Source organism: Grampus griseus, assembly GCF_964374135.1.
Source record: "Grampus griseus genome assembly, chromosome: 16".
NCBI lineage: Eukaryota > Metazoa > Chordata > Mammalia > Artiodactyla > Delphinidae > Grampus > Grampus griseus.
The window spans coordinates 74,999,626-75,021,747 of NC_139010.1; the positions used below are offsets into that span (position 1 = coordinate 74,999,626).

The window sequence follows — 22,122 nt, forward strand, 5'->3', positions numbered from 1 at the left end:
TCCTCCAAAGCGACTCCAAAATCATGCATTTCTTCTCAATATCACACTTTTTTTCTGCTGACTTCAAATGTGGTCCACCTTGGGGGAGGGGAGGGGAGTATCAAGGTTCAAGATGAACTTATTTGTGATTCCCAGTTTTCCATGATCCTCCCTTTTTTGCTCTTTTAAAAACACAGTGAGTTAAAATACTGAACAGCAAGATAAAAATGGAGTATCTAAGAATCAAAATGTATTACCCATTTCTCCTATTATATCAAAATTTGTAGTCAGAATTGTCTTAATTGACTTTATTGTAGTTTTTGTACACAAAGAAAAATCATGTTCATATCCATCATGAACAAAAACTTAAAAAGGCAGAACTAGAAGACATGTGTCCTTCACCAAAGCAAAGCTGTGCTAAAGGTTCCAAACATTTCAATTTTTAAAATAAATATTTTCATTTTCCGATGTCTACTTTCATGTCTTCAGAGTGTCACAAGGAAATTGAAGCTATCATGAATTACATTTTGTTTAGAGTCCCAGCTCACTGTGTTTGGTAACTGGCCATGCCATATCCAGCCTGGTTGGGAGGAGGTATTACAGGGGGAGGGGCTTGTCCTTGGGGAGGCTGAGCACCAAATCCACCCATCCAAGCAGCTGAAGGTGATTGACTTGGAAGAAAAAAAAAAAAAATCTTCAGCAAATGCAAAGAAAAAATTATCTATACAGTTATACAAAAGTCAAGCAGAGTCTAATCATAAACAAGAAATCAACATACTTAAAACAGAGAGCAAAGAAATAAATCATATATATCCATATATGCAAAATATATATTCCAATATTAGTCTTAAATTTTTGCTAAGATAACATATGACTTCTCTGAAAAGTATCTCAAAACTGATTTTTTAAAAATGATTAAACTCATCATCTACCCACCATATATTTGCACACATGGTATATCAATTTATAAACAATTTTAAAAACGCAAGTTTACTTTGTAAACAGGAGGAAGAACTGGTGAAAACAAAGGTTTGGGCTGGCTAGAAAAAGCACAAGGGACCAATGCAATCTATCAATAAAGGAAAAAAAGCGAGCTACTTTATATTAGATAAATTTCAGAGACTTCTCACACAAGCCAACAGGCATAAATCATTAAATTGCTGAACATATCCAGACAAAGATCTTTTCCATGAAAAAATAAACAAGTAGATAAAACAGTGTATTAGAAATGTAAATCAAATTCTACCAACTGCTCATAGAGATAGGAGGACACATCACATGTTACCCCAAACTCCCTTTCCACCTAGATAATAAAAAGCAAATTTTTAGCATTATAATTCATTTTTCGTAAGGTTTCTACAATGCTTATAAATGCCACATAGTTAATGCCACATAGTTCAATGTATTTAGCTTAAATAGTTTCTCCCTAGGAAAACACACTTTTTAATTCCTTTTGTCAGAACTATGTGTTTCTATACTGGAAAAACTCAAAACAACTTACTCTACTCCAAATCCTTGTTGATTCCATGGTTGCCCATATACTCCATAAGGTGGTACTTGCCACCCATTTGCCATATACTGTCCATACTGTTGTGGGTTTCCATAAACTTGGCTCCACTGGCCCCACTGACTATAGTCAACCTAGGAAAAAGCAAATTACTGTTTTAGGGAACAAGCAAGAAACACAGTATTTGAAGAAAGTGGGAGACAAGGAAGAGAAAAACTAAGCACCCTTATGTGAATAGGACTCTGTTATTTATCATTGTCTAAGTTTATTGGGGTGGTGACACCTGTGAAAAGAAAGTATTAAGATTCAGTTAATACCGCAAAATAATCACTTTTGAAATAGCATTAATAAAATCAACTGAAAGCAGCTATATGCTTTACTTTTTTGTTTGCTTTCTTTTACAATTTCTAAAGCTTTTATGTAGATATGTAAGAAGGAGACCTTAAAAAGTGCTATGAAAAATTGGATTACCTGTTGGAAGTTTTTAGTCATATCAGGAGATTCTTTACCCCAATAGCATTTAACAACATGTCCTTCAATTGTAGTACCATTCACCGAAACAATGGCATGGGCCGCACTTTCATGGGTAGAAAATCTAAGAGAAGATGAGAATGAAGTTTTTTGTTTTTTACTTTTTTAAGTACTTAGTAAGTAAATACAGAAACTCCTTAATTTATAAGTATCAACTTGGTATTTTCCTAAAGTACATCATGTAGGAGTTTAAAGTTCTACATTGCAAAGAAGTACTAAAATAACAAACTCTGATACCTGAGGGGATCAAACGTAAGGTAGGATTTTACCTGACAAATGAATAGCCCTTCTCTGGAAAAACTCTGATTTCCATAATTTGCCCAAATGGTGAGAATGTCTGTCTCATAAGCTGATCTGAAAAACAAACATACAAATAGAATATTTAAGGTTCATGTTATCATGAAATTGCTAATAATGATGAAGCTCCAGAGAAGGGGATTAGAAAAACCAGACACTGTACCTGTTAACCCAGAAGCAATTCCTCCACAGTACACAGTACAATTTTTTGGGCTTGACTGGTTTACTACATCTTCAAATCTCAACTGCTTAGTGTTATCTATATGCAGAAAGAAAACAAAAATGTTGATGGGGCTTCCCTGGTGACGCAGCGGTTAAGAATCTGCCTGCCAATGCAGGGGACACGGGTTCGAGCCCTGGTCTGGGAAGATCCCACATGCCGCGGAGCAACTAAGCCCATGAGCCACAACTACTGAGCCTGCGATCTATAGAGCCCAGGAGCCACAACTACTGAGTCCGCGTGCCACAACTACTGAAGCCCACACGCCTAGAGCCCGTGCTCTGCAACAAGAGAAGCCACCGCAGTGAGAAGCCCGCGCACCACAACGAAGAGTAGCCCCCACTCGCCGCGACTAGAGAAAGCCCGCGCGCAGCAACGAAGACCCAACGCAGCCAAAAAAAAAAAAAGTTGATGGTTATACAGCATTATAAAACTGATTACCATATACTATTAAGGTATGCCTCATTGTGGGGAGAAATAGAATTTTTTCTCCTTGACACTATGATCTGACCTATAAAATCACCTGGTTCACAGCTCCAAATATACTTGCATCAAAGCCCAGTTATTTTCCCACAATTATACTGAAGATAAAATGAGTCTTGAAATGCTAATAAAATTTCAATGTTAAGAAATTAAGACTAAACTAATACATGAATTTGTGAAGTATCCATAAAAACATATAAAGGAGACATATCTTACTTTCTTGTGTACTTTTAGGTGCAGGTGGTTTACGTGTGGCCCAATTGGTTCTGATTTGACGACCACCCAACCACTGACCTCCCATATGCACAATTGCATTTTCTGCATCCTACGGAGAAAAAGAAAAAAAACAGCAATTACAAACACAGAAAAGAGTGGTTCATAAGACTCATTAAGATGAAATAAAACATTGGCACTTCTGGATCCAATAAATCTTATCAGTGACTCATTAAAGCAATATTTATTTATAGATTTTAAAATACCAGGATAGGGACTTCCCTGGTGGTCCAGTACCTAAAACTCCATGCTCCCAATGCAAGGGGCCCAGGTTCAATCTCGGGTCAGGGAACTAGATCCCACATGCCGCAACTAAGAGTTCGCACACTACAACTAAAGATCCTGCATGCTGCAACGAAGATCGAAGATCCCGCGTGCAGCAACTAAGACCCAGTGCAGCCAAATAAATAAATTATTTTACAAAAAAAAACCCAGGATAGCATTTAATCATCAAGGGAAATTATAATTCAAACATAAAAGGAGAAAATTACAATCCCACTGATCACCAAAAAAAAGGACAAAATTGTTTTCAAATATCTTAATTTTATGGTTGATTTGTAATATGACTTTTACTGAAGTATCTAAAAACTCTTTGATACTATGGTCTAAATACCACCTAACCCCCCCAATCTACATTCTAATAACAATGGACTATGACACAAGATTTAAAACTTAAGACGGAAGACTTCTGCATTATGATTTAGAATGCTGTAAAATTGAGTTCTACAATAAACTGAGTAAGGTATGGAACTCATGCCCCCTACAGTGGAAGTGAGGAGTTGTAACCACTGGACTGCCAGGGAATTCCCAAAAAATGAATTTAGGAAGTAATGTGAATTTGCAATGAATCTAAGCAAAAAAAGGATACAACTCCTGCCCTTTATCTTACTGCTTCAATAAAATGTAAATAATTTAAGTTGTTGAAACTGTTCCAAAACATTAATACCAAAGCCCATTTTATTATCTGATGTTACAGTTAATGCAAATGCTTAGATATTTGGTACCTCGTTCTTAAATACATGCAAAAATCAAGACGAATTGCTTAAAATTTCATTTACATAATTTGCTGTAGTCATTAACGTCCCAGCTACAAAAATATGGATAATAATTAAAAAGTTAAGGGACTTCCCTGGTGGTCCAGTGGTTAAGAATCCGCCTTCCAACGCAGGGGATGTGGGTTCAATCCCTGGTCGGGGAACTAAGATCCCACATGCTGCGGGGCAACTAAGCCCACGCACCACAACTAGAGAGCCCACGTGCCCCAGGTACAGAGCCCACGTGGTGCACTACAACTGGAGAGAAGCCCATGCGCCACAACTAGAGAGAAGCCCACAGGCCACAACTAGAGAAGCCTGCATGCTGCAACAAAAGATCCTGCACGCCGCAACTAAGACCCAATGCAGCCATACATACATACATAAATAAATAAAAGCATTTTAAGAAAGTTAAAATTGAGATTTTCATGGTTAAGACAAATATAATTTTTAAAAACATTTATTTATTTTATTATTTATTTGGTTATGCCGGGTCTTAGTTGCGGCAGGTGAGGTCCTTAGTTGCGGCATGCAAATCCTGAGTTGCAGCATGCATGTGGAATCTAGTTCCCTGACCAGGGATTGAACCCAAGTCCCCTGTGTTAGGAATGCAGAGTCTTAACCACTGTGCCACCAGGGAAGTCCCAAGACAAATATAATGTAACTTCCCTTCAAATTCTGAGATTAGCTCATTTGTCCTAGTTGTAAGTTTTACTTCTAACACATCTTACCCTTACCAAGTCACAAATGCAAGCTTCAACATACTTCATTATAATCAGCCTATTTTTCCCAGTTATTTCCAAGCTTATGAAAAAAAAAGAATGAACTACACCTTATTATTAAAACAAAATTACACAATAGTTGTTTGTAGTCAACATCCAAAAATATTCATTAATAACTAAATTTTGCATTAAATTCAAATTGAGTTGAAAGAACATACCAGTTTATTATAAAAAGATACAAAGCCATAGCCTTTGGATTTTCCAGTTGCCATGTCTTTAACTACTCGGGCATCCCTGTGAAAAGAAGCACAGCTAAATGAGGGAAGTAAAAGTCATCCTCAAAATAAAAACTAAAAGGAACCACACACACTGTATTGTGAGCATTTTTTTAAATAAAATTCCAGTTAGCCCTAATTAACTACAGCCATTCCTGAACTCTCCCTAACGCTTCTTTACCTGTTAGAAAAAAGCAGTAGGACAAAAACATGTAATAAACATGCAACCTAATCAAACAGCCTGTGCTTTCTAAACTAAATGCTCAAATTTGAAGATTAATAGGAACAATAGTTTCCTTTTCTAATATTCTATTCGCTAGTGTCCTCTAAGGTTTACTGGTTCTATAAATTACTGTAACAATGCTAACTACTTTACCATGCAATCTCTAAATAGTTAAATGTCTTCTGCCTAGTGATACAAAATATATGAAATATTAAAAAATTGAAAAAGAGGAAAAAATAGGAATTAAAAAGGCATACATGGCCTGTTAACAGATTTCTTTATTTTTCTTGGTCAATTCTCTACCATCATTTTGGAGTTTGGGCAGCTGTAAATTTTGAAAAATTGACATTTTCAGAAATTTAAGAAAGGAGAATAAAAAACTAACAACAATGCTAAGCACACCAGTACGAAAACAACAAATTTACACAGAAATTTTAGTGAGTAAGTTAAAATGATTGGAAATATAGAACTCCACTGAATATAGAATGTTAAAATGTAAATACTAAAATATGTATATATAAATAATGTATAATAAGAATAAATAGAAATGAGAAAAAAATCTACAACTGAGTTCCAGTGTGCACAGTTCCTTGCAGTTAGCCTTCAAGATCCTGTCCATTCTTATGAGCAATTCTGCAAAATAACCAGAATGCTATTACTTTTAATTGTGACTTGGACTTTAGAAAAACTGCAGGTCTCAGGTATAAATATAGATTGAAAAACAGCAACCTGTATTATTTTTTATACTGATTTTTAAAACAGTACTACTTACCACATCTAGATTAAAAAGCAAAGTAAATATCAAAATAGAAAATTAAGAATTAAATCTATCAAATAAATTAAATCTATAGAACAACAAATTGCAGAGAGAAATACTGTTGTTCTTAGGTGAAACGTATTTTTGTAAAGTAGTACTAAAACGTTTAACTTCAATCTATAGGAAATAAATACATAAAATAAAGTGATTTTAAGCAGATAGATAAATTGTGATAAACATTTTATAGAACTTTTAACACTTTAAATTTTCCAATATATTTGATCAAGTAACATACAGCAAAATCTGAGCACCAACTTTGTTTAAAAAAAAAAGAAAATCAAACCACAATTGGGCCCTACCCTAGCAGAATCAAATACCACTAACAAAAATATCTACTAATTAATCCCACATTTATGGCTCAGACATTGAAACATTTTACTACTATAATAATGCTACTTTTCAGCTAAAATATCAAAACACATTTATCATTATAATTAAACATGTACATTTCCAATTTCACAATATATCCAAGGATTTACCTACTTTCCCCATTTATAAATTCCTCCTATAAAAGTTTAATACACAGTATGAATCATTTATTTTTGGTTAACCCATATCTTTAACCACCAAAGTTTGAAAACACTTGACAAAAAGCTGGACTTCATAATAAGTTTTACCACCCAAACATCTGCTTTAAAGATAACAAACAGAATCACTTAATTTTTAACATGTTATACACAGGATTAGATGAAAACAAGACCCCAAAACACTGAAATGACATTAACATTTTCAACAACATCTACTAATCAAAAAAACAAAACAAACAAAAATCACACTAACTAGGGAAAGAAAATCTTAATTCTGATACAAGTTAATCATGTACAATTTTGCCTATCACTACTGAATATAGTATTGATTATGATACTTACGATATTTTACCAAAGGGGGCAAATGCTGATTTGATATCTTCTGTTGTAATTTCTGGACTCAAATCCCCAACAAACACGTGGAAATGATCTGAAATCAAAGCATTTGGTAATCAAATACTTAAGAAGTCAGGTACTAAACCTTTTTTAGGCAACACTAAAGGAAGAAAAAAACCTATTTGAGCTGGTAATGCTGCCAAGGATAATTTCAGAACTCTTCCACAGTAAAATGCAGCAGGAGTACTTACTGGAAGTATCTTTTTTCTGGCTACTTGGTGTTGTTGCCCAGTTTACTTTGACCTCCTAAAAATAAAGATTATATTTAATAAAATTATTAGGCATGTCATTATGAATCACAACACTTACCACTTATTAAATCATTTTATCAAGCAGGATTATTTTGGTAAAAGCACTAGGCTGAATAAAGCAAAACCATCACTTGGCAGAGCTGAATATTTGTTAAAAACTTGCTAAGAAAGAATACAAACTAATTTGACATGCAAATATATATACTCATAAGATGCCATCATTTATTATCTTACCTTTCCCAAAATTTTTCTCCCATTCATAGCAGCTAATGCAGCAGCTGCATCTCTGTGTTCATAAAATTCCACAAAGCAATATGGGTCATTGCTTGTATGCTGCAAAACAGAAAATCCAACAGAAGAGTTGACCCTTCTGCTATCGGGTTGCTGAGAAGAAAATCCAGGAAAAAACATTACTGATAGCTAGGCATGTACGAGGTGAGATTGCATAAGCTTATGAAAGCCTAACACTTTAAAAATAAGATTTACACCTATACCTGACTTTGCACCTCAGAATACTGTTGTACTCAAACAGAACTACAAAGCAGTACAGAATCATGACTACCAGCATTAAATCAAAGTACAGAGTTCTGGTGAAGTATGTTAAATATAAAACAGAAGTTTATATTAGACCAAACAAAACCTCAAGTTCAGATTTGAGAGATAAGGACCACTCCTTACCACTGCTCTTCTCTCCCAACATTATTTTCAAAGGGATGAATTCTATTTATGCATCATAATCCTTCATAAACTGTATCCCATGACTATAAAAAAAATACAGAAATGAACCAACTTTACAAACTTTACTCCTGATCGAAACTAGGATTAGTACTATTGATACATATAATAAGACGAGATTATGTATTTCTTTTCTGTACAAGGAAGGAATAAGAATGAAAAAAGAAAAATTTCAGATTTATAACCAGCTGTTGAAATGAAATCCCTACCTTTCAAAATCTTCTGAAGCTCTGGAGATTCTATACACTTTGAATTTGGTCTTCCAAAGACCAGAAAAATATACTAGTGATTAAGAAAAGATTTTCTGAAAATGTGTCTGAATAAAATATTCCACAACAAAGCTAAAATTTTATATCACAAAACACCAATATAAGAGAGTGAATACCTAAAGAGTGGATATAAGTATATGTATAACTGATTCACCTTCCTGTACGCCTGAAACTAACACAACATTGTAAATCAACAATACTCCAATAAAAATTTTTAAAAAAAGTGAGTACCTAATATGACACCAATGAATATAAAACACCAATATAAGATGAGAAAGTACCTAAGATATAACAACTGTAACACCTATGAACCAAAATGGAAATGAATTTTATAAGACTGCAACCTATATTGAACAGCTATACAGTTGTACAAATATATTTTTTACATAAGGTTAAAAATATCACTATTCAATGTAAAATATCTAAAAATAATGTTTAAAATGTGGAATTCCAGTTGCACTTACAAGGGATTAAAAATACCAGATAAAATAAAGCTCTTTTCAACAACCACTGTTTTTCATTCCAGGGAAGTTTTAGCAGAAAAATCCAAAATAAGACGTCTAAAACAATAGTGGTGAAGCAACCAGAAGGCATTTCCTTGAGGGGGAAAAAAGCGTAATCATTAATACTGACAAGAAAACTACTACGGGCTCTCATACAAAAATCCTATTGTTGTAGCCACGTGAATGCTGTTCTCAGGAGGCAGAGAAAAGAAATAGGGAAAAGACTCCAAACATTCCTTTTGTAGAAGAGTTAACGTTTACCAGTAACACTCACTGAAGAAAAGGTTTAAAGGTAAATATGAAGCTAACACTGTGCTAGTCAACTTCTCCTTGTACTCCTACCTCTTCTGCCCTGATGGTCTCTAAGGAAAACACTGTTAACCATAGCAAAACATACAGGAGTCCAATGGTAGAACTATGATAACAACGGGCTTTAGTAAACTAGTCTACTCGTGCATACTGACTTCAAATTTATCTAACTAGTAGTAGGCCAGATCCCATTCAATGTACGTACATACATGTACACACACACACACACACACACACACATATATTCACATCACACTGCATTTCATCTCATTTAAGACACCATTTTTTGTCACTGTCAGAGATGTTAAAATTTTTTAACATTTGCCTTAGAATTGATAATATACATTTTTTATAGTATACAGGGAAAGCTAGAATCTACGATAAACAGTATCTAAAGTAAAACATCGTAAAACTAAGGGGAGGAAAGGGATTTCTCATACCCTAAAATGAAATTTATGAAAGGAAACGAATAGTCTGTACTAGAGTTCATGAGTTCATGCCCTTTGAAAGTTTCCCATTTACACCACCACCAAGTGACACTCTGAAATCAACTGTGTCCTTACCACGGTGTTGTCACCAATTTTTGTTGGATGACATAAATGTCAAGACAAAGAAATATGAAATTTTACAACTATTTACAAGTTCAAATATAGGAGTTGTAGAATACAGATAAATTATGAAAGTTCACTTCAAACTCCTCTACCCCTTCATATGGCTGACTGTGCACACAGGTTTTAAAAAATATATGTATCAAATGTTTCTCAAAAATTTTCTAGCGACTCTCCACTTTCTCACATTTCATTCTTTCCTAAACCCACTCCAGTCAGTTTCCAACCCAACCATGGAAAGGAAACTTCATGTTGAGCTCACCAATGACCTCCCTGCCATCTCTGTGATCCCTTTTCTGTCCTCACCTTGACTTTCAAGCAGAATTCAAAACTGTTGACAACTCTCCTCCTCTTCTAAATATTCTCCTGTAGATTCCACCATACTCTCTTGGTTTTCCTGTTTCTTCACTGGAGGATCTTTCAGAAAGTATTTCTTCCTCCTTAACTCAAACTATAAATGTCACTTAAGTGTTGAGATGCTCCAGGGCTCGAACCTAGGCCCCCTCTACTCTCTTCTCTCTCAGCGCTCTCTCTAGATCTAGGAGCTAGATCTTATCCAGTCCCATGGCTTCAAATTATCACTGCAAGCTAGTATCATCAACACTGGTTTCTCTAGAGTTCCAAAACAGTTTATCCAACTGCCTACATATGACGTCCATTTATATGTCTAATGCACATCTTAAAATTAACATTGCCAAAACAGAGCTCGATTCCCACCACTCCCCACCCCCAATCAATCCTGTGTCTCCCTCAGTCATGCCATGCCCATTTTAGCAAATAGCATTAACATACACACAGCTGCAAACAAGAATCTAAGGGGTCTTTCTTGATGTCTTCCTTTATGTCCCACGGCCAATCCAGTCCTACTGATTCTACCTCCAAAATGTATCCCAAACTTATCTACCTCTATTTCTATGGCTATGACTCTAAAGAACATCATCTCCTACCTAGGCTAGTGAAATAAACACAGCTGGTTTCCCTCTCCTTCCACTCTTGCCCCCTACAATCCATTCTCCATATAATAATCATTTTCCGGGCTTCCCTGGTGGCACAGTGATTGAGAGTCCGCCTGCCAATGCAGGGGACGTGGGTTCGTGCCCCGGTCCGGGAAAATCCCACATGCCACGGAGCGGATGGGCCCGTGAGCCATGGCCGCTGAGCCTGTGCGTCTGGAGCCCGTGCTCCGCAATGGGAGAGGCCACAGCAGTGAGAGGCCCGCGTACCACCAAAAAAAAAAAAAAATCATTTTCCAAATAAAGTAACATTAAAAATGCAAATAAGGGGCTCCCCTGGCGGCGCAGTGGTTGAGAGTCCGCCTGCCGATGCGGGGGACATGGGTTGGTGCCCTGGTCCGGGAGGATCCCACATACCGCGGAGCGCCTGGGCCCGTAAGCCATGGCCGCTGAGCCTGCGCTCCACAACGGGAGAGGCCACAACAGTGAGAGGCCCACGTACTGCCAAAAAAAAAAAAGCAAATAAGAATACTTCATCAGGAGGACTTCCCTGGTGGCGAAGTGGTTAAGAACCCGCCTGCCAATGCAAGGGACATGGGTTCGAGCCCTGCTCCAGGAAGACTCCACATGCCGCACAGCAACTAAGTCCGTGCGCTACAACTACTGATCCTGCGCTCCAGAGCCCGCGAGCCACAACTACTGAAGCCCGCGCGCCTAGAGCCCGTGCCCCGAAACAAGAGAAGCCACCGCAATGAGAAGCCCACACACCGCGAAGAAGAGTAGCCCCCACTCGCCGCAACTAGAGAAATGAAGACCCAATGCAGCCAAAAACAAACAAATAAATTAATAAAAAAGAATACTTCATCACCCTACTTAAAATCCCCACTGCAGAGTAAAATCCAAACACTGTGTCATGGCTCATACTGCCCTATGTGATTCCAAACCCTGCCTGCCTACTCTATTACACTCATTTCCCACCATTCACCAGGTTCCAGCCACCCTGGTCTTTGGTTCCACAAATGCACCAAGCTCATTACCAACACAAGGCCTTTGTATGGGCTATTCCCTCTGCCTCCAGCTCTTAATGTAGATGGCACCATCTTGTTATTCCTATCTCAGCTCAAAGAGGTGATTTCTGATAGTAGTCATTATCATGTTGGTCCCATACCAAACATCCATAGTCTAAAAAAGACTCATTTGATCTTTTAGAATTTGGTTGAGTCAACTGCCCACTGATTACAGATTTCTAGATCACAGATCATAACCAAAAAGCCTCAACATTCAACTATGCAACTTCAGTTCCCATCTCCTTAAGAACCTGCATTATTACTTTCACAATACAGATGCCAATTGCAGCAAGACGTCATCCCTCACCACCTAGCCTATACAGCACCAACATTGCAATCACCATCACAGAACTGTTATATTCTCTTAAAAGCTCTTACTCCTATCCAGAATTATCTTGTTTACTTATTATTTACAATACTCCCACTAACATGTAAACTCTTGTGAACCTCACTGGTCTAGCTCTGCATTATATCCCCAATGCTTTGAACAGTGCCTAGTACAAAGTAAATTTTTGATTAATTAAAGAAAGAATGAATAAATAATCAAAGACAGGAAGGAAAGAAGAGATAATATACCAGAAAAGAGTGATAATTATCCTTATTAGTTAAGAATGAAGATCAAAAGGCCACTTTGCTTTACATATTTCTAATAGTTCCCCTCCGTCTCAGAATATAACACAAACTCCTTAGCACAGCTCTGGCCCCTGCTGAACACTCCTGCCTCATCTCCTGGCATCTCCTAAGACTAATCCCTTTCGAAACTCCAACCACATTATGGTTTCTATCTTTCCTTCTATCTCACAAGCACTCCCGCTCTCTGTCTACCAGGCTTGATCAACATTCTTCTCTCTACCTGGATTCCCTTCTTTCTCAAATTCCTGTCTAGCCAGTTTCCATTACTATCTTTTTCGGTTTCAGCCTAGACACTGAATCCTCCCCTGACTGAAGACTGTACGGACCTACAAGCTCCTATAGCACTTGAAACTATCAACTTCCACACTATTTATTATCCTATATCATTAATGCCTATTATTTCCTCTGTCTCCCTCATAGACTGGAAAATTCTATCGCGCTAGGAACCGTTTTATTCACCACTGTATCCCTAGCACTTACCATGGTATCTGGTACATACTAAATAGTTGAAAAAGCAAAGTGTTAATACATGAACTGAAAACCGAGTCATTGGGCACTGCTCCAGAGTCTTAACCAGGAAAGTATAAAAAGTAAGATTTTTTTGAAAAAAAGGAAAACAAATTATCCTAACAATTTAAATTCCTATCTACATAAAGTTGTTCAGTCAGCATTTACTAAAATTGCTGAAGATGCTTGTGTGGCACTATGCTCATAATAACCTCATGTTCTTCTACACACACCAATTCTTATTGGAAATATATGAAATGTAACATTCTTATTGGAAATATAACCTAGTTTTTCAACATTCTGAGATAAGCTCTAACAACTTTACATAAGCAGAATCACTTGAAGATAACTACATCATGAAGGACCCTTTGAAAATAACAGCACAGAAACTCTGTCCTCTCAGATAAACTCCATTCTAAACCTAGTTTGTCAGTCAAATCAAATAAGTCAACACAACATGAATCTATCCATCTAGTAACTTGAAACTTAAAATGATACTAATCAACTCATGTATCTCAAAATGTTAAACATTACGCTAATTGTCAGCACAGGGAACTGGGAAGATCTTACCTCTGTTATCATTTTACAGCTTTTACAGGGTCCAATCTGACTGAATAACTGAAGAATAAGAACTTCTGTCACATCTCTGGAGAGGTTACCTACGTATCTGTACAGAAAGAGAGAAAAAAATCAGCTATTTCCCTTCAGCTCTAGCTCTAAAGCATTATCATCTACTCATCATCTTTTATTTCATTTTAACTTCCTCTGTCTTCAGTAAAATTTTTCCAATTAAGCCTGATCCTTTGAGTGTAAGATTAACTCTCATTTAGGAAAGCAATAATTATTCTTAGGTCACTAAAATATCACTTCAAAAGACTCTATTAAAAACAAATCAGGGGCTTCCCTGATGGCGCGGTGGTTGAGAGTCCGCCTGCTGATGCAGGGGACACGGGTTCGTGCCCCGGTCCGGGAAGATCCCACATGCCGCGGAGCGGCTGGGCCCATGAGCCATGGCCGCTGAGCCTGTGCGTCCGGAGCCTGTGCTCCACAGCGGGAGAGGCCCGTGTACGGCCAAAAAAAAAAAGAAAAACCAAAACAATATGACCTTGCTTCCCACCCAAAGCATATTATTCTGTACCTATATATCATTTTCTCATCTTGTTAGAATAAAAATTTAAATCAGTCTCAAGATAACTATAATTTTTAGATATGAAACACAATTCAAAATAATGTATAACACACACACATAATACCACAAATACTGATTCATTAAAACACCTGATCATAGAAGGATATCAGACACAAGGTGAGTTTACCTTAGACCCCCAACCAAAGCAATTACATGAACAAAGAAGAGAATTAAAGTTATAGCAAAACACAAAGATTGAAGGATTTTGTTCTCTCTACTTTGCTAATAAGATTGTTATCGATGGTAGGTCTTCATAGTTTTGTTTTAGGAGAGCAGGGTAAAATAAAATTCACACTCAAAAATGCATCAGAATCAACAAAATACATCTTAATGTAGATAACAAAGCAAATATAAAGATTTCTCTAGAAATTCAGAGAAAATTTAAGACAAATCCAGGTATACTTTTCTCCTCTGCGGTACGCGGGCCTCTCACTGTTGTGGCGTCTCCCGTTGTGGAGCACAGGCTCCAGACGCGCAGGCTCAGTGGCCATGGCTCACAGGCCCAGCCGCTCCGCGGCATGCGGGATCCCCCCAGACCGGGGCACGAACCCGTGTCCCCTGCATCAGCAGGAGGACTCTCAACCACTGCGCCACCAGGGAAGCCCCCAGGTATACTTTTGACTATAACATATCTAAAGATTTTTTTAAAAATTACAAATTGAATGTATGTATTTTGTATAAGAAACTTAAAATACACATAAGTTTAAAAGAAAAGAACACCACCACCCAGAGATGACCATCTTGTACCATGGATCTTTTTTCTCTTTCTTTTCTTTTTTATTGGAGTATAATTGCTTTAAAATGTGTTAGTTTCTGCTGGACAGTGAAGTGAATCAGCTCTATGTATACATATATCCCCTCCCTCTCCCCCATCCCACCCATCTAGGTCTTCACAGAGCTCGGAGCTGAGCTCCCTGTGCTATATAGCAGGTTCCCACTAGCTATCCATTTTACACACGGTAGTGTATTTATGTCAAACCGAATCTCCCAATTCATCCCACCCTCCGCTCCCCCCCCACCCTGTCCAAACAACCGTTCTCTATGTCTACCTTTCTATTCCTGCCCTGCAAATAGCTTCATCTGTACCGCTTTTCTAGATTCCACATATATGTGTTAATATACAGTATTTGTTTTTCTCTTTCTGACTTTCTTCACTCTGTATGACAGACTCTAGGTCCATCCACATCTCTACAAATGACCCAATTTCATTTCTTTTTATGGCTAATATTCCATTATATATATGTACCACATCTTCTTTACCATGGATCTATCTTAATTTAGCTTAATAAACTTTAAGTCTTTCTCGCACTCAGCATATAGTTCCTAAAACTCACATCAGTTATGATCCTCATAAACCAACAACATTTATAAAATTTAACATATTTTCTTCTGGAAAGTAAAAGGACATAAGTTTTATTTTCCTAACTATAATACCTAACATCTGGAAACAATGTACTGAGACCAATATAAGCCTTGTATCTACAGTTGCCATAGTTTAAGACAGGATACTCTGAAAGGGAAAAATAAGACTAAGAAAAGTAAGGTTAAGTGTTAAAAAGAAAAAAAAATTTGATTAAGAATGAATAGCAATTTTCTTTTCACCTAAGAATTTCACTGCAATGGGTGCCAATAACTTTAACACGCTCTAAAAATGAAACACAAGTCCAATGTTACTTAAATGGAAGACTAAACCAGTGACAAACTGGTTTAGGTCCACTATGCCACCTTTTTGTTATATTTAAAGTAGAGCAGACCCATCAGTAGGCTGTGCAGTGACATACTTTTCCCAGCAGTAGTGAAAGGTTATAGGCTTCTGAGCTAGCCAGACAATTGCCTATTTTTTTTTTTAACTCATAGGGGTTTGTGAACCTGTATCCATGGAATTTCTTTTTGTACAAAGTAGACCTATCTGTAAAGAAAATGAACAGTGACCTTGGTCTCTGAAGTGTTAACACTCAACTAACCTAAAATGCTAATAGTTAGCTCATTTCTAAGAGAATAGGAGTGGATAAAACTGATTTTCACATATCAAAGCTAACTAGCAACAAAGTTAAAATTATCACTTGAATGTAACAAACGGTAAATGATTTAAATAATTTTAATCTGTATGACTGTTTAATGATTTTTCCAGGAAAAAACTGCACGGGCATTAACTACCTTACATACCTAACAGTCACAAAGTTGTTACTGTTTCACAGGATTTTTATTCCAAGTCAACCAATTTCTAATCAACTACAGATTCTAAAGAATTTCTAGAGGCACATTTAGATATATTAATTTATATTTCAAGCACTGATAACAAAGAGCAAAAGGTTAACGCAAGTTTAGAATGTCATGAAATACTTAGAGAAAAAGTTTAGTTTTAAGGTTTCCTACTTTTCAAATATCTCCACTAAAAGTTCAGTTGGTAAAGTAGCAAACTCCAAAAACTAATATAAGAATGGCCTTCCAGGGCCTTCCCTGGTGGCGCAGTGGTTGAGAGTCCGCCTGCCGATGCAGGGGACGCGGGTTCGTGCCCCGGTCCGGGATGATCCCACATGCCGCGGAGCGGCTGGGCCCGTGATCCATGGCCGCTGAGCCTGCGCGTCCGGAGCCTGTGCTCCGCAACAGGAGAGGCCACAACAGTGAGAGGCCCGCGTACCGCAAAATAAATAAATAATAAAATAAAAATAAAAATGGCCTTCCATAACAACATGTAGAACATCTTAATTTGCCAGGATAAAAAGGAGATAATTTGCCATATAATTTCACCTAAATTATACAGAAACCTGAGACTGCCTTTTCCTTTACTCAGAGTTCTGTAATTCATTCACCTACATTTGCCTTCATCCATCATAACACTTAATACAGAAACATTTTACAGCTTTTAAAATACTATACAGCTTAAGTACCTTTACGTTATCATAAAATTATCTGTCCCAAAATAAATACTAACAAAAATATTCAACTCTTGACCTGGTAAAAACATCATCTCTTGGTAGCACATAGAAATATTTACTTTTTCTTTCTAAATCATCTACACTTCACTTTCTTTCTGCTTTGGTTATAAAATCGTCAACATATTCTAAAGTTCCAAGGGTTTAAATATAAAATTTCTACTTGAAGAACACATACAAAATAACAGAAAAAGACAAATGGCTCAAATTATTGTAGTGAGATCAATCCAAAGAGTAAACACTTAGGAAATTCCAAAACGATTTTTAACTCAAGGGGGGAAAAAAAAGCAAACCTTAGGTCTATTTCGTCTTCTAAGAACAGGAACTGTAGGAACTAATGCATTAAAAATGGAAAATTATGTCTTTATCCCTAAAGTCAGGGTTAAAATCAAATTTGAGACTAGAACTTGGCAGTTTCACAGCAGGCAAAAGTTCACATTGCCAAACTACTTCCTATGTACAACCAGGCAGAATTTTAAGTTAAGAACATCATGCCTTTCAGAAGACTAATCACACTTTTCAATACTGAATATGCTCTCACTCTGAGAAGATTAGCCCTACGAAGGCTGAAATTACCAGCACTTTTACACAAGACACTATGGCTAAGTAATATTTTTACTTTTGTTCTTGAAAATTCCTATATAAGAGGAGATTTTGCAACAATATCCTTCAATGGGCCTCTAATGTGCTGATCAATTTGTCGATATTTCATTTTAGGAAGGAGGCAGGGTGGAGGAAAGGTGCAGGAGGTACAAGTGAACTGACCAACTACATAAGGAATATCAACACACATACACATACATTTTAAAGAAACAGAAAATATGATTAAATTGTATAAGAGGTTTAATTACAGCCACAATATAGCCAAATGTATGGTACAGCTAATCAATTTTATAATGGGATTTAACAGTATTTACTGCTATTGCCCTTAGGTGTTCAGATTATACTCTAAATGAATGGCTTATTTCCTCCTTTTGACTGAGTCTCTATCGGGGGAAAAAACGGCCTTAAAGATGGCATTGCATTAACATGGTATAATTCCAGATCCACAATTCCTACTCATTTTGGTGCATCGAGTAGATGAAGAAAATAAAACTACAATAGAACACCATTCCAATTTAATGTTGTATAACAGATTCAGATATACCATGGATCAAATCACTGTACTCAAAGCTACACACAACACAAATCTGAAATGTGGGTCCCACAAGGTAGGTGTCAGGCAGTTCACTTCCAACACCAGTGTTATACAGCATGATCTCATTTGTTTTTTTAGATCCCAAGATACCCAATACATTTACCCCCCAATACAAAAAATGTTAAATGGGAGCAAAGAACATCAGAAAACAGACCTTCAAAGAAACTATATGACAAATTTTAGGCTCAACATCAAAGCAATTCTATATCACTTTAAATACCATCAAATAAATTAGTAATACTGTAGGTAATGAATATTTAAAGACCTACCTAGGCTATAAACACCATATTGTTTTCTGATGATAGAACCATATGTCTTAGCTTGTGTGTGTCTGCAGGAAAAAAACCTCACTAGTAACACACAGGCATATTAAGGAAACAGTTTAAGATAAGCTTTGTTAAGAGTACATTCTTTTAAAACATACCAGCCACTTGAAAGCCTAATCCAAAGATCACGATGTAAAATAAAAGAAGGATCTCCATAAATAAACAAAAAACCCTACTAGGTATCAACCTCTAAAGTCACCTTCAAAGTTTTTATCATGTTACCTGTATCTAAAAGAACCCTTTGAGAAATATGTAAAATGAACACTTTAAAAAATATGCATTTTTATTAAAATCTGACAAAAATCCAAATGTGAAACATTTGCTTTTATCTCAAAATTTTACATTTCAAATTTCAAAAAATATAAAAATCAACAGACCACACCACATATGACCATCATGTCTGCTTATATAATTTTAAATCAATCAGGACTTTTTTAAAAACGGACATAATATTAATTTAATGAAAGGAAGTATAATCATTGTAAAATATTTGAGTACCTCTTATGTTCCAGGCAGTGAACTAAGTGCTGCAGGGTTAAGACCTAGGAAGATGTAGCAGTCCTTGTCTAAAAAAAAAAAAAAAAAAATCCTTCCCATGGAGAAGAGTGGAAGAAGGAAAAAGGAAGACAGAATAGTAAACATATACTGACATACAGGTACAACGAAGCTCAAGATGTTTCTTTACTTATATGTATACATGTCACATTTTTAGATAACTGTAAACATAGACAACTTAATTGTGTTTCTGAGAAAGAACAGGAGACTGGAGAAGGTAGAGGTAGGAAATAAGTGACAAAGAAGTTAGCTTATTAGTCTACGGTCTAAGATCTGATGGAGATGAGAAGGCAGACGCAAAGTGCTTGTATGAATTAAAGGTACTGCAATAGCATTTTGTTTAGCATGACAAAACAGGAATTCTTCATAAGGAACAGATAGATACAGTTAATGAGAAATATGCCTTGAGGATTTACCAATTATTCAGTAACTATTATGATGCGATGACATTTCAGATTTTTAAATACTATGTAACTTTTATCGTTGTTAAATACATGCTTGCTAGGCCTAAATCCAGCTTTCCCAGATGCTTCCATCAAAGAACACATTGCTAACTAAATACCAAGTCTTGGCTTCAACAGATGTTAGAGGACAAATTTCAAGTTTGTCCCAATCCTCTCTTTTCTGGGAAAAGAGAGCAGAAATGGAAGACAGCACAAAACATAAATATTGATACAAAACTTCCTACTAAGCAGACTTCCCATTCAAGCATTTGATGTACTTAAGTTGACCTCAAATTCTCAAAAGGGATAGCAGATACTTTAGTGAGACATTAGAGAAGTAGGAATAAAAAAGTGTAAGCCCCCCCCACCAGCCAAAAAAACAAACTTGTATTAATGTTGAACATAGACATCTACCTTCTTTACGGAGCAAACTTTCTTTGGTAGGACTAGAGATGAGAAACTAGTCTAACTGCCTAAGTACCCCATTCACCTTCATCTGTTCCCCAAAAAGTAATTTCCCCATCAGATAGCAGAGCCAAGTGAACTATGATCGTATCAATACCAGGCAGAGGCAAGAGAAAACAAAGCAGCGACCTGACTGACTCCTTGCACTCGAGGCAGGTGTGCTGAGCTTCGAGAGGCTAAGAAGACCCAAGGTGCCCAACTCAAACATTTAATTAGAAATTACACTTTAAAAAATGCAGGAAAAAAGAAAGGACTGCCACACTATTTGGAAAGGAATGCAAATGCTGAGTCATCACTCTTCATTAGGAAGGAAAGGAAACTCGAATAAGCGATTCAAAGACGAAATTCATTCATTACACTGGGCTTCAGAGTAAAGAGCAACAGCAAGATAATAGAAAAAGCGCTCAAAAGACACATCGAATAGCTGATAAAAACATCATTTTATCCAACTCTGAAGGTCTCGATCCACAGATTAGGAGAGGGTAACACCACTGTAACAACTGGTTGTCAGTTTAGCGCAGGTAGCGCTCAAAGTAAACTTCTTCATCCAAGAAGGGAAAGATGCTCCGGCGGCAAGAGGGATCCCTTTTGCACTTTAAAAGTAGCGGGCGCTAGGCAAAGTGTTTCTGACAGCGTGGGCGGGGGCACGTGGGGCAGAAAGACAGTAGGGGCTTGAGTGGTGTTAGAATGTCCGTCTTCCTCGGAGAGCTCAACTTGGGATAAGAGCAGGGAGCGACTGGGGACTTGGAGGGCGTGAGTGCTAATTCCTCGCGGCCCGCAGGGGATGTGGCTGCGGTCCCACCCCCAGTCCCACCCCAACCAGGCCCAGCCCCCGTGGGGGACCGGCAGCTCCCGGCCCGGCCCAGGGCCCCCGGAGCAGAGGAGTAGCAGGAGCTCTCCCGGGCCTGACAGGCTCTGGCGTGCAGAAACCCGGCTTAGGAGGAGGTTGCAAAGAAGGGCGCGAGAGGAAAAGGTCGAAATAAGCCCCGGACCCCAGGAAGTGACTGTGTTTGGGGGAAGGGAGAGCTTCCTTTCTAAGGAAAAAGGGACAGATGAGGAATGCACTTCGCGTCCGCGCCACCGCGGCCAGGGAGCCGCCAAGAGTCCCGCCTTCGGCCCCGCTCTCCTGCTCCCTCCCACAGCGTCCCGCGGTGCCCGGGCCTCTCGGCGCCTGGCACCCCTCGTCTCGGGTACTCACAGAGTCCGGGGCTGCCCGTCGTCTTCCATCATGGTGGGTGCGACGGAGCGATCCCGGGACAAGGGGGAGGGCAGGGCCGGGGAGGGGAGGGGGTGGGGAGGAAGGGGAGGGGGGCTACGGGCACCGGCTGGGGACAGAGGAAAACGCACCGAACCCCGCTCTCGGGCTCTCTCCCCCCAGCCCGCTCCGGACACTGCGCTCCAACCAGGAGGAGCAGGAGGAGGAGGAGGATGAACAAAATGGCCGCCGCCACCAGCCAGGCAGGAAACGGGGCACAGCGCAGGCGCGGCCCGCCAGGTCACCGCTCAGGCCAGCCGCGACAGCCTGCAAAAGGGACAACTGAGTGAGGAGGAAAACAGGCCGCTGAGGAAACCCTGTGCCGGGTCACGACGGATCACGTCGTGGCTGTGCGCCGGCTGGTCGGCGAAGCCCGGCCAGCTCAAGAAGAGATAGAGTAAAAAGAGAACCGCCAGGAAGCTGAAGTCTCTGGGAATTGTGGTCCTGGAAATGAGAGAGGGAAGCACTTCCCCAGAGGGCTTCTGGGAACTGCAGTCCAAAGAAGGCGGCCGGCGCCCGCGGCGCGCTGGGACGCGAAGAAGAGAATTCTGGGGAGTGTAGTCGTACGTGAAACGTGTGGCGACCCGGAAGCCGGCGTGCTGGGAGGGGAGGGGAAGAATAAAAGCGACGTTAAAA

General features: G+C 38.3%; 1 protein-coding gene across 6 annotated transcripts; it reads right to left on the reverse strand.

Annotated features, from left to right (window-relative positions):
• Positions 1-272: 272 nt before the first annotated feature.
• Positions 273-21,897, reverse strand: TIAL1 (TIA1 cytotoxic granule associated RNA binding protein like 1). Of its 6 annotated transcripts, none has more exons than XM_082673343.1 (12): positions 21,430-21,897; positions 13,690-13,786; positions 7,770-7,919; positions 7,476-7,530; positions 7,231-7,318; positions 5,265-5,340; positions 3,234-3,342; positions 2,478-2,573; positions 2,287-2,371; positions 1,958-2,081; positions 1,481-1,620; positions 273-650 (listed from the first exon to the last, which is right to left on the reverse strand). In XM_082673343.1, the coding sequence occupies exons 1-12, from the start codon at positions 21,459-21,461 to the stop codon at positions 524-526; spliced, it is 1,179 nt and encodes a 392-aa protein (XP_082529469.1). In that variant the 5' UTR covers positions 21,462-21,897; the 3' UTR covers positions 273-523. The 6 variants fall into 6 exon arrangements, with proteins under 6 accessions (XP_082529469.1, XP_082529470.1, XP_082529472.1 ...); XM_082673344.1 differs by having other exon boundaries at positions 7,770-7,868; positions 21,430-21,896; XM_082673346.1 differs by lacking the exon at positions 21,430-21,897 and adding an exon at positions 18,712-18,736 and having other exon boundaries at positions 7,770-7,868.
• Between the last annotated feature and the right edge of the window lie 225 nt (positions 21,898-22,122).